This window comes from Lagopus leucura, unplaced genomic scaffold (genome assembly GCF_019238085.1).
Source record: "Lagopus leucura isolate 7727_CA_CO unplaced genomic scaffold, USGS_WTPT01 Super-Scaffold_806, whole genome shotgun sequence".
Taxonomy (NCBI): Eukaryota; Metazoa; Chordata; class Aves; order Galliformes; family Phasianidae; genus Lagopus; species Lagopus leucura.
In genome coordinates this window covers 5,480,831-5,496,604 of record NW_024962260.1, presented here as the reverse complement: position 1 = coordinate 5,496,604, position 15,774 = coordinate 5,480,831, and the positions used below count along the sequence as shown (strand labels likewise).

Sequence of the window (15,774 nt, the reverse complement as noted above, 5' to 3'; positions counted from 1 at the left end):
TGTAGCCTTAATGATTTTATGTTACATTTTATATTACATGCTTCTATTTATAAATGGTTTATAAGAGACTAATCAATATTTAATAGGCACTTCAAGTGTGGAGAAGACATGAGTAGCATGCGTTAGCAAAGGTTATGGGCAAGTCAGTAGAGGGTCATAAACACCTATAAGCTATGGCTCATAAGTAGCTCATTGGGTCATTTGGATTTTGTAGCAATTATCCAATTAATTTTAAAAGTATTAACAACTGTTTGTAAACTGTTTGTAAGTGGAGTCCTATTAAAAGGAGGCAATTCCATGACCTGTCCTGCCTACAAGCATTAGAGGGAAATACATAGGTTTGTTTTTCCATGCCACGCTCTTCCTGTAAGCTCAAACTAATGTTTGTTTCCAGTGCAAACAAGTTACAGCATCATTCTGGGATTTGGGCATTTTATCATACATCCTTAGGGTTAAATTCTGCTTGAAGATGCATAAATTTAAGTCTCACAGGAGCCACTGGAGCTGCTGGCTGTGCATATGTGCGTGTAGGAGGATAGAACTCAGCCTTTTTATTTACAGTACCATTAATTAAATTACTGCAATTAAATATCAAATCAAATTGCAGTAAGGTAGCACTAAGAACCACAGCTTGTATGAGGGTTGATGAAAACACATGGTTTTTAATGTGCCACTCTATAAACCATGCCCCAAAGGATATTGCTTGAAGTAACACACATGAAAATAAAATTTCATGCAAATACTTTTTAATGATGTCCCAGTTTTTGTTATCGTATCCAATCATTCATGTGGGCTTCCTGCTCTTGTTTCCTTAAAGGCGAAATAAATAAGTAAGAAATGGAAGAGCTCTGATCAAATGGAAGAGTTTCTGATCAACTCAGAGCAATTGAGAGCGTGCCACGAAATTAACCTGCAGTTAGTCCAGGGCACATGCTCCAATAACAAATCTATCTGACTTTACGATTTTCTGATTGTGATTGTAAAACTTACTGATTTTCTAATTTTCTGTGACTTTCTAATTAACTTCAATAATAATTGACATTTTTGCAAACAAGCCAAAGGATTAAAAGCAGAAAGTTTTCTCCCGTGCCAGCCTAGCCCTGCACTACTGCTGAGTGCTGCTGACTCCTTAAGGAGTCATACAACTACTCAGTGAAAAACCATCATTGAAACAGAAAAAAATATTACTATTATTGCATCACAGCCCTGGAAGACACTTGTTGTGCTCTGAATTGAATGGGGTTTTTTTTTTTGAGAATTTGACAGCAGAATTTAAAAAGTTTGCTTCTCCACTGATCAAATCAAACAGAATTGTAGGGGCCTCTATTTACTGCAGGAGAAAAACATTAAGGAGGTTCAATATTTATGGAGTATTTCATGGAAGATCACTAGAAAATTCCAATATAATTTCCCAATTAAAATCATCTGCTAGCTGTCATATCCATTAATATTATCTCAAGTCACTGTATACTGAAGCTATCCACACAACAGTGCTATGTGAACATCCATAGCTTAAAAATTAGTAATTACTGTCTAGACAATTCAGTTAGCTACAGCTGAGAGAATATAATGAATAATTTATTTGATGAATTTTTACATTCCTTTTCCTCCTTGTGAATTGTTCATGACCAGTTAGGACAACTTGAAAATGCACACATTGCTTAGAATTATTTTCAGCAAATAATTGTTAACCTGAATATCTTTCCACTGGATGGAACCATTTGAATTGCAGGTTTGATACTCACATTACGGTATATAGACCAGATTTGAACCAGAAACCCAGAAGTAAAAGGCTGAGCGACCACTGCAACTCCCTGCTATGACAAGGAATTCAAAGGTATGTTTTTCCCTTTGAAATTCAATTTTAATTAGGTGAGCCTCCAAATGGAGGCTGAAACAATGAGCGTTTTAACTCTGCAGCAGATCAAATGCATTTTGACATCCATACAGTAAAGAAGAAATTGCACACTAATGAGAGCCTGAGATCAAATGCTCCGCATTGTCACCCCAACCTGAAGCAAGGTGAAGTGTTGGGCCGTTAACCCACGCCTGGCACCCTGTGCTGCTGCAGTTACCCAATGGCCCACGGTGCCTTCATATCAAACTTCAGCTCTTGTGGCCTCTCCTCTGGCAGGAATGGGGATGAATCATAGAATCATTAAGGCTGGAAACAACCACAAAGATCCCAAAGTCCAACCCCAGCCCACCCACCATGCCCACTGGCACATCCCTCAGTGCCACATCTCCACATTCTTGAACACCTCCAACTCCGCCACCTCTCTGTGCAGCCCGTGCCAATGCCTCCACACTCTGGGAAAATAAACATCACCTAAAATCCAGCCTGAACCTCTCCAGCACAGCATAAGGCCATCACCTCCCATCCTGTTCAATGAATGAAATGCTCTAAGCAGTCTGCAGTTTCTCAGGGACATTCTCTTCCTGCATAGAACACTGTTGAATCCCACTATCAGAAAGCGAGTGCACTTATCACCTCTTGAGTAACTTGGAACTTGTAACTCTGCTCCCCCAAGCACTGCTGGCCCCACTCCTGCTGTGGGGCAGTGCTGCCTTCTGCACCAGGCTCAAGTCTCACAGTAGAGAACACAGTTTTACCTTCCAGCTCTATAGGAGGTGTAACTGTGAAACTGCTAAGCCAAGGTCTTCAGATCAGAGCAACACAGAAGATTGTGAGGCTGTCTTATCTTCATAAAGCTGTAGCACAGCACTTTCAGTAAAGCTGAGGCACCTCTGGAAGAAATTTATTTAAGCACAATAGCTGCTTATAGGCTACCTTACAACTCCTACCACTCCCTGATTGCTGCTCTGCTCCATCGTTACAATGCTGTTTTAATTGAGTTAAAAAAAAACAGAAATTACATTTAAAACAATTAACAAACCCAACTGATACTGGGGCCACAGAAAGCAGAAGGAAGCAGATGAAGGTCAGTGCCAGCCCTGAACAGGAGCTAAGTACAAATGCTTAAAAAGAGAAGCTTTCCATGCAGCAATGCGTGCACAAGAAGTATGGCATTGTGTCTGTCTGGCAAGCACGTGGGTCTTCTACTTAACTGTAGAACTGTATGTATCACTCACACATAACACACCATCAGTACATGCAGAAGGGACCCAGTTCACTGTACATCTCACTAACACAGGCTGACAATTAAACAGTGCTACCAGGACTTGCTCTCCAGCTAGCAGAACAGTTAAAAAACAAACATAATTTTGTTCATGTGTGCCCATTACACTCATGTGCTGATTTAATTAACAATAATTTCAGCATCTCTGAGATTTCTTCTCTGTTTTACAAATGATGCTGTTTTGATGAGGGCTGTAGTTCAAATTACTGGCCAATCCACTGCAGCCCAAGACTGGAATGCTACATTAATTGGCAGTAAAACCAAAATGAGCACTCTGGAAAAAGTTATTGATGAGCCAAATTACTGGGTAATTGCTAAGGAACAAGAGGAGTCTCGTTTTAGGCAGACAACATAGAAGCTTTGGAGCTCCCCTCAGGAAAGTGTTGTTCCTGTTTTGAGTCTGCTCACGTGCTCTCAAAACTCAGTGCAGGTTGGCTTGTGCCTTCCCTCTTGCAATCGCTCTGCCAAAGGCTCCCCACGTCCCCAGCAGCCTGCCCAAGGACCCAGGCATCCCTCTGACAGCTCACACTGAGCTCCCATCAGCAAATCCTTATAAACAAAGAAGCAGCAAACCTGAAGGAACGGAGGCAAACAGCCCTCTGGAGGCAGTACAGCCATAGCAGCTCAGCAGCAGGGCACCTCTTTGCATTTTCCTCTGCGCAGTTATTATTGGAACCATTTACTTCTAACAAGAATTTAGTGCCTATGCATCCTTGGAGAGGGTTTTCTAAGAATAGTAACTCTGCAGATGGAACAGGAAGACCTGAGATCGCACTGGCTACAAGAATACCTGGATGTCCTCCTACCCTTCGTGCAAGGAGAACGTGGCAATGCTTCCAAACTCAGCTTTATTTAGAAACACCTCACCGGAGTCTCTACTGCTCTTTGTCAATCAAGTCGGAGCTGCTGTTCCTTTCCGCTGATGCAGGTGTGCAGTGCAGACTTCATTTGACCAGAAGCAAAATCTCCAGAACAGCACGCCTTTAATAAGGAAGCAGGGCAAGAAAACAGGCAACACATGCAGCCTCATAGAATCACCAAGGTTGGAAAAGACCTGCAAGATCATCCAGCACAACCATGTGCCTATCACCAATAGCTCTCACTAAACCACATCCCTCATCATGTCATGAAACAAAGGCACTTGGGACACTCCTGAGCATGCTACACAAGGCCAGGTGCAGGTGAGGGATGTAAGCAGGCGCTGCTAAGGCACAGGCAGCTGTGCTCCACTCCTGGTGGCTGAGAGGTGGGCAAGTTCTTAAAAAGAGAATACTCAAAGCCATCTTGCTGGGCTGGGAGACCTTCATTTCGTGGGGTAATCAGTGCTCTTCTGATCTGCAAACAGCTAGCAATATGTGGTCAATCACTGCAATCATGAAAGCATCAGAGTGATTTCCAAGAGGGGAATTAGTGGAAAATAGTACCTTTGGTACTTGATTCTGAGCTAGCAACAGGATCTCTGAAGCACTTGGGATCAGCATGTCCTGCACAGTCATTAAGGTTTTGGACAACGGTTGTAACAAGTATCAGCAAGTGTATCTAATTTTATGAAAGGAAATTATTGGTTCACAGTGGAACAACACGGTGCTTTTACCCAAGCAGGCGTCAAACATGGGTATGAAATCCTGCACATAATCTCTAGCTGTTGTCATTCAATGTTTATCATCCAACACAGTTGAATACAATTCTTATCTTTGATGGATGTGGCACACAATAGCTGTTTTCTTGAGTGCTTCATAAATATTAATACTATTCACAGAGCTTCTTAAAATTTGTCATGTCACATCGCTTTCATAGGAACAGTCAAAATGCCATTATTTTTGTCCCACCAATAGCAAACTCTTTTTTTGGTTTCTTTCATTTTTGCTCTAAGAACTAAATGGCAGAGTATGTTTAACTGAGCAGAGGGAGAGAACAAGGGACAATGGATGGCACTGATCAATTCCAAGAATGAGTTCAGATGCCCGGAATGAGAGTGAAAGGGACAAATTGTGATATTCTTTGGAAAATACAGTTCAGCCAAAACTGAAACACTTCACGAAACAGAGGAGAATTGGCTGGAATTTCATTTTTGGAAGAACACCAACAAAGAAGTTTGACGTTATTAAAACTGTCCTACTCTACCACATTCAGAATGGGGTATTTTCACTTAAGGAAAATACTTCTTTTTTTTTTTTTCCCCCAAAATTAAATATTTGCACATTATTTAATCTACTTTAATCAAACAGCTGAGTACTGCAAGGAAAGATGGTTTTTCTCTGTTAAACAATTTTGATTAATCCCAAATAGCTTCTCTGAACGTTCCTTCCCAAACGAGGCCAAAATTGCCTGGCTCTGAACAAAGCCCATTTGGGCGCCCTTCATGACGTGCTTTCCCCACACACAGCTTTCAGCACAGTCAAAGCCTTCCCCTGGATCCAACTTCATCACATCTTCAGTGGTTTGTATTTCGGCTGCTACGTTTCAAGGAATCCTTTTGAATTTAATCTTTCTCCATAAAGTTCACCCTGCACTTGTACAGAACAGCCATACAAAACAAAGCCACTTAATTCCCTACAACAATTAATTTGACGATGGTAATAATTGCAGAAGATCCTATCTCTGCTGCAGAGACACAGAATGCTCACTGTGGGCATGAGAAATACAACAATACAGATGAAGAATTTCTGGGTTTTTTCCTCTCCACAGTATTTAATTTGCTTTGAGTTGAACATCTTCCTCTGTGGGGTTTTAGGGATGCTCAAGGCTTCAGTCCTGCTCCCATTAATCAGTGTTAAAATACACTTTGAAATCTGTGATCTGAGATTCTCAGATTCTGATTTTAGAAGGAGAAAAGGAATACAACCTTGATAGTCCTTGATATATCCAGAAAGACTTTCTGCTGAATATACTTTTTAGTATTTTTTCCCTTGCAATTTTCTGACTGTCACAATCATGTTCTCGTGGTTCAGGTACAACAGAGACACATTGACCATCTTAAGGGGAAGTGGAACGCCAAAGGTCAGAATGATTTCAGGTAAGAAATACACATACAGCGCAGTGGATAAACGCATATGGGACTCTGTACATAAATCCATTTTAACCAACCATTAAAAAAATATGTAAATCAGAACTGACTGACCCTACTCTGAAACTTCTGCCACTCCAGCATTGTGCATTCTGAGGTTTTATAACTGACACAAGAGAGAGGGAAGAAAAGTGGCTGCTGCCATTGACATTTCCTTCATCTCAATGGGCTGAAGGTAAGCCTCTGTCAGAGGCCAGGTCAGCTTCCATCTTGGCTTGGTGCTGCTCTTTGCTAGGCATGCGAATGCAAGCGATACTGCCATCAGCAAAAATGCTTTCTGGAGGAAAAACAAAAATCTTTAAAGGCTGCTTTATTTTTAAACACTCCCTTTCAGATAGCGCGATTCAGCAGAGTTCTGTGCAAGAACATGGACGCTCCAATTCACCTTACTTCAGACATCCTTCGGCTTGGACTGAGTTAAAACAAACGTGCCAGAGAAATCTTTTCCCCAAAGAAGGCCTCAGGAGCTGTCACGACTGAAAGTCCTCCCAGGCTGCCTTTGCCTTCCTATGGCTCATTGCTACTTGGCAGCCAAAGTGAGATGTGCATAAAAAATAAAATAAATAAATCACCCTGCATTCCTGCTTTTCCTAAAACAAATAAGCAAAGTGTTGCACTCAGCAATTCCCTTTCAGCCTGAGTTATAGAAATGGGCATCTTTGAGGACCATTTTTCCTGGGTGTTCTTGTCAGCACGTTTGCTAGCAGCAACTGGATATGCTATTATTCAGGCTCCTGTTTAAAAGAACCTTACTAGAGTATATACAGCCATCTGTGGCTCTAAGTGATTCACAACATTAGTCAACCATTAGTCAACCAAGAGCTTACATTTTTGGGGAGAACGAGATTTCTGAAGACACAGATTAAATACTTTTAACATATACAGGAATGTTTCAGGCAGAGGGGCTGCGAGAACCAGTGAAATATTGATTGCTGCCTTTGAAAAACAGTTTAGAATAATGACAGGGAATTACAATCCTATTACTATACCAGAAAGGCTCTGTACCATGTATATCTAAAGCACTAGTAACGCCAGTCACAGACCAAACCATCATTTTCCTAGATAAGACAAGCACACTAGAGATTCATCTGTTATTAAACCCATTGTTCCTCAAGCCTTCACCCTCACAAAGAAAAAAAAAAAGCAGCCCAAAAACCAGCTGTATGCATCTCCTCAGTATCTTGTGCTTTACTTTGACAAAGTTCCTCGTTGCCTAGAAACCCTCTATCACAGAATCACAGAATCACAGAATCACCCGGGTTGGAAGGGACCCCAAGGATCATGTAGTTCCAACCCCCCTGCCTAGCAGGGCCACCAAACATACACATTCAGATCAGGTTGCCCAGGACCCCGTCCAACCTGACCTTAAACACGTCCAAGGACGGGGCATCCACAACCTCCCTGGGCAGCCCGTTCCAGGGCCTAACCACTCTCCTAGTAAAGAACTTCCCCCTAACATCCAACCTAAATCTTCCCTCCTTCAACTTAAAACCATTTAATATCATTTCTAGAAGAATTGGAGTTTTCTTTTTCTCTTTTTTTGCCCCAACTGTTAGCTAGATAACAGATTAATCCAATCACATTTATTTGTGACAGAAACCTTCAGGACTAGCTGAGGACTTGTGAAGTGTTTGCTCCTTGTACCCTAGGAGCCAGGCTCTGCCACTGGCCTCGTTATCAGGAGCTTTCTATAACCATGGGAATTCCAGCCTACAGCTGGTTAGATCAATGGAGGTCACTAAAGACTGCATCCCTGCTGGACAGATTGCATTTGTTAGTGCCATCAGTTTGTGTGATTAGCAGGACATACACTTCACAAAACATCACCCAATCCACAGCTCACATCTGACTTCACTGCCATACCGTTTGCTTTAAAAAATCCCCCACAGTGTTTATATTTAATAACTGTAATACCAAAATGCTGATTCTAATATTCACTAGCAACAAAAAAAGACCATGCAAAGTAGTTTACTTCCATTTTCTACCCTCAGTCTCTATTCTGCTGGGCACAATGAAAATGGATAACTTATACTTCTGGGGACTTCAGCTCCACATGTCAATCTGCACACCAGATGTTGGAAGAATCAATTACCTAAGGTCGTTATTGTCAAAAAGAAAAGAAATAAGCCTCGAAGGAGCACAGCAACTGACATTTTCACCTGACAGTGCATCAGTGAACAGCCATACCGATCCTCAAAGGTTTTTAGGGACTTCTCAGCACCATGCAGCAGTACCCGAGCTGGAAGGCATCACACAGCCAGCCCAGGCAGTGCTCCATCCCATTCACTTCCTATGGGCCACACATCTCAGCAGTTCTTTCCTCTTAAAAGCTTACGGTGAAACATTAAGACAAAACTCAGTCTTCCTCCTGTTCTCACCTGAGGAAACTTCCTGGAGTCAAATACTGCAGCTCCCAAGTAAACTTCAAATTAAGGGAGTAATCCCTCATCCATACATTTTTACCTGAATTAAATCAGCTTAAATAGTTCTGCGCAGCATAAGACGATAAAGCAGCATTTACATTCTTCAGAGCCACTCATCTGCGCTGTCATTAGCTCTTGACAGAATAAATTCTACCTCTTTCCTAAACGAAACGTTTTTAGGGATATTAAGCAGTATTACTGTGAGATTTTTTTCCCTAAGTGTTTTAAAAAGTACCTTTAGGGGTATGGAAAGTGACTCACGCATCATTCAGGAGCAGGTAAAACTGAGCAAGAGTGCCTTCATTTCCATGTAATTTTCCATTCTTATTAAGCTTTGCTTATTCAGGTCTGATTAATTCATGCCTATAAAGTGTTCTGAAAATATATAATGCTACGTAAATACTAACAGTGCACTTCAAGTAAAAATAATTTGTTAATTTGCATAGAGTTTTAGGAATTAGCATTTACTTTCCCTAATGTAAACGGGTCCACCCGATCCCTTTCAGCTATCAGAAAACGTGCCAGCAGTTTCAGGACAACGTGGCATTGTGTATTTTACATGAGACAACTCATACAGAATGAATTCGGAATTATTTGTGATGCTGTATTTACAGAGGAACACAGATATATCCTGTTTGCATTCGTTTTCAAATCCACATTCCATCTCAGCAAAAACCACGCTGCGCTGCTTCTGGGATTAAAATAATTAGAATTATTCCAATTTCAGGGGTTGCTACAGCTTGGAGCTGTATTTTCTGAGTCCATTGTCCAAAGACCCTAGAATTTCACCTTCTGCTTCTAACGCAGTCTGAAAAAGGCATTTCCCTACATCTTTATATCTGGGCATCTTAGACACCTGCTCTCAATACGTTTATTTTTATGCTTCTATATGAGAGCACAACTACGCATATACCCAATTAGGAAATCCTATCAATAAGACTTCTTTGCTCAGAAGGGGTGAATTTTCCAATCTAGCTCTATCTACAGAAACAAGACCTTCCAGGAACAGAAGACAGACTATGAGTATCAGCGCTTCCAGGACACACGTCATCTTTTAGTTTCAAACACACACAGGAGGTATGATAGGTATGGAAGACCCTGAGTCCCCTTTGATCATCACAGCATAAGTCAACGAAGTGTGAATACCAGACAAAATAAACAGTCTGTTTCTAAAATGGTGTAAAATGCACACAGCAATACCATCTGGGATCAGCTCCTAAGCAGGGCTGGAAGCAGTGCCAGCGGTACAGTGAGTGCTTCACACTTGGAATTGATTTTGAAACCGGTGCTCATCACCTGCTAAGAGGTACTAAGGCCATGTATAGACCAAAAAAAAAGGGTTGTTTGTGTGTGTTCATTCGTTTCAGAGGTGCCATTTGCCCTCTTACATCCTTCCATGTCTTAAAACAATCCCCACATAAAACCCAATGGTTTTTCCCACAAGGCTTTGGTTGGTTCCTCTCCCACACCGGTCTCAGCAGCCACAGATGATGGAAATGACAGCATAACATAACAAGAGCCTTCCCCACCATGGTCCTCTAGTAAGTGCTACAGGACTGAAGCTTCTAAGCACTGATCTGATTTACAGGAGGAGACAAAAACAACTCCACAAAGAAAGCTGGTCCTTCCTGCAGCACTGGGGTTATCACAGCTGTCACCCAAACCCAATCCTGAGACAGCAGTAGGATGCATTCAATTGTGATCACCCCCTTGGCATTTCTCTTTTCTTTGTTGTGTCAGCCAGCAATGGTCTGCGTTCCCACTGCATCCTGCCCACGTGCTTTCCTACTGCGCACAGCACCTACACTGCCCACCCAGAGGCAGAGAGATGACTTTCAGAAAGCAAACCCTGAACCACTGGACTATGCCATTTCCATCTGGCTGTCATTCCTCTGGAAATCCCAACAGCCTGGCCCCGTGCAGCTGTGGAAAATGGAGGTTTCAATTAGAAGGAGCTTAAGGACCTGGGGAGAAGCGTCCAATGATGCAGAAAGAGGACTCTTTTCCAGTACGAAATTTGTTTCGTTTTCTCTCATTAGTGCTAATGTTTATTTATCTATATATTTTGAATGCACTGAATTTGGCAAGAAATAAGTTAAAGAGATTTATTAGATGGAGGATCATCCAAATGAAAATGGACGGTCTGGGGCAATTCCCTGCGATTACGTTTTAGTCCTCCTCTTCCAACTAAAATGAAAATAAAATCCCCCATCTTATTTACAGGTATCATATAGAGAGAACGAAGCGTAGAGCAATTGGTAGACCAGTGTCTCACCTGGAGACCCTCCCTGACCATGCCATCTTCTGTGCATCTCAAAACAGTGCCTATTAATGTGCTTCTGAATCGACACCAAAGGATTAGCCAGAAATAAGCTGCAATATCAATTCATTACAGCAAGATTGTCTGCTAATAAGGAGCTATTTTCTTGCTAGACAATGTGCAAAAATCAGCTGTCTTCACTCAGAAACCCCAAAGCGAAAGACAAAAAAAAAAAAAGACAAAAGCAACAAAAAATGCCTTTCAAGCTTGCTACAAAATGTAAATGTTAAGAACATCAGATTTTATGTTAAGGGCTTCATAAACCTACTAAAGCAAGAAATCAGCTCTTTTCATCAGGCTATTATTCAAATGTTACTGTGCAGTCTGCCACATCTTTATCTACCACAAAAAAATAAAAAAAAATAAAAAAATCAGGCTGCTAATGAGGAAAATATCCCCACTGCTGTTTCCAGAGCCACCACAATGCAATGACAGAATAAGTCATCTGCAGCTCTTTCTGTTTCCTATCGCTTGTTTAAGAAAGTAGCACAGAAAACGAACTTCTGATCAACTGCAGCAACAAAACAGATACTCCAAACAGTACAGATGTGGATGTCTCCACATTAAAAGGCCCAAAGCAGCCTACAGAGGCACACGCATCTTGGAATGAAGGAATCACAGCATATCCTGAGCTGGAAGAGACCCACAAGCACCACCCAAACCCCATGTCTGAGAGTACCATCCAAACACTCCTCCTTTCGTCCCTGACTGTGCAACGTAGTGCCAGAACTTGCATCAGTCAGTGACAATTAAATGGAGCAGCACTGCAAACTAGCAATCGTAAGGGAAGGAAATGCAAATACAAGCTGCTGCTCCTGCCACTGCTGCCATCAGTTCTTCTATCAGCCTAGTGCCAAGCCAGCCAAGGATGCTCACATGCAGCAACAAGTGATAGCCCACGTGAGACCCCCAATTAAGGGGTAAGGGCATAAATCCATAAAGCTTTTTGCTCTACTCCACAGTTATCTTATAACGATGAACTGTGTGAGATTAGCTCCACTTCAAATTCAGGTTTTGCCTCAGATTTTGTCCAAGGACATTTAGAGATTGCTTAAAGCAGCTGCCATAACTGCAAAGAGATGAAGTGAAGCCCTGGCCAAACCCTGGCAGAGAAAGAAGCAAAGCTCTGATCCAGCGTTGACAATGAGCTTTGGGGTTGGATCTGCTTTTCCTGCATACCCACAGTGCTCTGCATGGCACAAAACCTGTGCTATCCATTTGGAACCAGCAGTGCTATGTGCAAGTCAGTTCACGCACTACATCGCTTTTATTTTATATCTGATTCATCACTGCTACTTGATAACGTTCCATCCACACAATTAGAGGTTTCTTTCATCTCTTCTAGTCATGCTTACTGTTTATTAGAAGAAAATTCTCTATTGACTTTTCCACACATCATTTCTCCTCTATCCCTTGCTGTCAGTAAGCATAGCCTTTGGCAGTAGGAACTGGAAATAAGATTTATTTAGGGCCTTGTTTACCTTTAGAAGTATCTTTCCTTGTTTTTGCCATATTAGGAGAAGCCAGTGGCCATACAGAGAAAAATACCAATATTCCCTGGTTAATTAGTAGAACAGAAAGAAAAGCAACACAGGCAGAGGGACAGATTGGAAAAAACAATTTACCCTTCAGAAGTGCTTAGCTCAAATTTACAGAGATATGGCTGTTACCCTAGTCTATGCACCTTAAATCCTGCCTGGAAAACATGTCCAGTACCTGAACCTTCAGAAAGTATTTTGTCCTTTTCCTGTAACTCCAAGAGCACCTTTTGTTAAACGGACACTTTGCAGCTCGCTGGTCTGCATGGTTCTCAGGGGAAAAGCAAAGCAGAAACCAGCCCAGTTGTTTGGTTTAGCAATGAAGTTTCTCCTCACTTGTATGATAATTTATTTCATTGAAAATGTCCCAGCTAATTGCAACATTTACCCTTAGAGCACATGCACGGCAGTCACATTAATACACCAGAAGACAATGGCTCCAAAGGAGCTATTACCATGTACCAGGCCAATAATCCACAAACACTAAAGGATTTACACAAAAGACTCAAATAGTTTCCTAGGAGCCATTATGGCATATCAGGTAAATAAAATATTATTGAAAAGTATTTTTTGCATTTAAATCATTTGCAGCAGGTGCACAGGAAGTAGCACATAATAAAACGGTTCACATTCCCCTGAATACTAACGAGAATCAGTGGAAGCACTGAGCAGAAAGAAGCAGCAGCAGGTTCTTACCATGGCAAGAGGAACAATTCCAGCAAACATCGTTCGGCTGACAAAGATCTCAGAGACCACCAGCTCGCTCAGAGAATCATCTCGAGGGTATTCCACCTGCCAGGTGATCTGCTGGGCCCCCGCCAGGCTGCTGGTGTTGTCGATCTCAAAGTCCATCTGCAGGATCTCATAGGAGGTGATGTTTGCTCTGGGAAGAAAGAAAACAAAATTGTCCATAGAAGAAATGTCAGTAGGATGTTACTGACATTCTGACTTCTCTTTTCAACAGAAGATTTACCATTCAATTTAACGTGCAGATTTGAAAACGGAAACCTAAACCAGGCTATACACTGGCAACAGCCAGTATGGGCAATAGCCATCCTTTATAGACAGGTGACAACATCTTCTAGTTTCCTGACATAGAGCCATCCTTCCCACTAAACCCAAGCATTCATTCCATGTAATCGTGAAGAACATACAGACGAGCTCCAGATCCTGGGAACTGCACTGCTGAATTACTCAATATAACATTATTATAATGGTGCTGCAAATACTGATGCTCCAGAACAACAGAACAGACCAGAAACTTTGGTGTGCCCCTTCCCACAGCAGTGATTCAAGAGCTGTGCTCATAGCGGGCTGCCTGTATGCTGCTACAAAGAACAGACACTTAAACATCCTTTTCCTCTTCCCAACTGCACAGAGGCAAGAAACTGTTTTTGCCATATGTTTTTGAAGGCACATTGTAAAGGGAAAAAATGAGCAGGAATTATTGATTTTCATGTTTTCTTTCTGACAAGAAACAACACAAACATATGCTTCAATGGCTGGAGGATAAATATTTTCCATGCTGACAGAAGATAATATCCACCTTCAGGCAAAACTAGAAGCATCTTTGGGTGGCCAACCAGGCAGCCAGCAAAATCTCTTTAAGAGAAATATTGTTGTACATTACTATGGATGTAATTAAGGCTGTTCTGTTAAAAGATCTAACCACTGTGGGCACTAAGATGGCACACTCAACTTCATGGTTTTCCACTTATCACTTCTGGCAGTTTGTTTTATCTACACTACATAAAATGAATTTGCTTGCAATGCAGAAATAAAATCTTGAGATGAGCTTTACATTAACTATGGATGTGGTTATTAGCCCTGTTAAGTATGTCTGGATCTGCAGTTTAGGTTCAATCTGTTTGAGCCAACAGTTGCCACTCACAAACACCCACAAGCAGCTTCCAATTCTGAACAAAACTATTGATGGAGGGTTTTGCTTTGGATTCACCAATGAAATAAAGTCCAAATACTGTCAGGTCAGTCTGTAGTTATCAATCAAATCTGTATGTCCCACTGATGGGCCTTTGCTCTGTCTGTCATGCGTTCAAGTTTTCCTTTCCTTGTTTTTCTTCTATACACTCCCAAGGTAACCATAATAGCGATTTTCTATTTTTATGGCACACCAGGACTCAGATTTCTATAAGAACATGTGCATCTTGTCTATATAAGCAAGTTGAAGTAATACCTGGGAGTAAATGACTCCTGCCCCTACAAATACGCAAAGGCCTTCACTGCATCCTTAGAACAGCGAGGAGCCTTCACCAGACAAAAGTTTCATTTAAAGACAGACGTGACCATTCACTGCTGGGTTGGAAATGAGCAGTGACACAACAGAAACTTTCCTCAGATCCAACTGATAGTTCATGCACACTAAAGCAGAGCTGACTTTCCAGGCAGGCGGTGGTCCTGCTTCAAAGGAGAATCCTTATTGTTGCCTGGAAAAACAACAGGGCTCACCAACTGCTTTCTGTTTTTGTTTCAGTAGCAAACCATGCAACATGAGATTGTAATACTACATGAAGGTCCATTTCCCATTTGGAGTTTTGCTGAAAGGCTGGGACTTACTGTATGCAGCTAGCTTTCACTCTGGAGCCTCCACCGATTGTGCAGCTTTAGCAAACAAGTGCTCAACTTTCTGCACCCCTTTGTTTGCCAGCAGGTTTCCAGTTTCCTCCAGAACAGCGGGTCAATGGATTTTCTCAAAGCTATGGGCTCTTTTTTACCTCCTCAGGACAGAGTCAGCTTTCATGCAATGCCAAGTGTGACAATATGTGGGTCACAGAGTACCCCCATGGACTAACCCACCCTCTTTGTTCTGAGCCTCTTCCTGGGTTACAGCTCTAACAAAACCATGATAAAACCTGAAAAGTTTTCTCAGAGTTGAGCTTTTCTGCTCACCACTGCATCTCCTGCAGAGGCTTCTTTCCTAGCAAGAGGATCGGCACTATATTCACACCATGCAATTTATTATTCACCCTCTATAATACCATGTGGGAGACCGCTGCCTTTTCCAGTGAAATTGAATGAGGTTGCCAAAGTAAAAGCAGAATTGTATTAAATCATAAGCAAGACTTTAAAGGTTAGCATTTACCTCTACCAGCTCCATCAGCTGGTAACTCCACATCACAACGCCTGCATCTAGATTTCTCTCCTCAGTGTGCAGCACTGCACCCCTTTATCGAAGGAGACATCCCACCCTGCCAAGGCCAGTCCTCAGCTTCTCCTTGATGTGACTTTCAGCAGGTGACCAACGCTGGTCCCTGTGGTCACTGTCAAT

General features: G+C 41.9%; 1 protein-coding gene across 1 annotated transcript in view; it reads right to left on the bottom strand.

The window, feature by feature from the left end:
- TMEM132B (transmembrane protein 132B) overlaps positions 1 to 15,774 on the bottom strand; it is a 177,191-nt gene that overhangs the window by 49,587 nt on the left and 111,830 nt on the right. Inside the window, exon 4 of the mRNA XM_042865912.1 lies at positions 13,185 to 13,371. Coding sequence (XP_042721846.1) covers positions 13,185 to 13,371 — 187 coding nt within the window. The remainder of the gene's footprint in view (positions 1 to 13,184; positions 13,372 to 15,774) is intronic.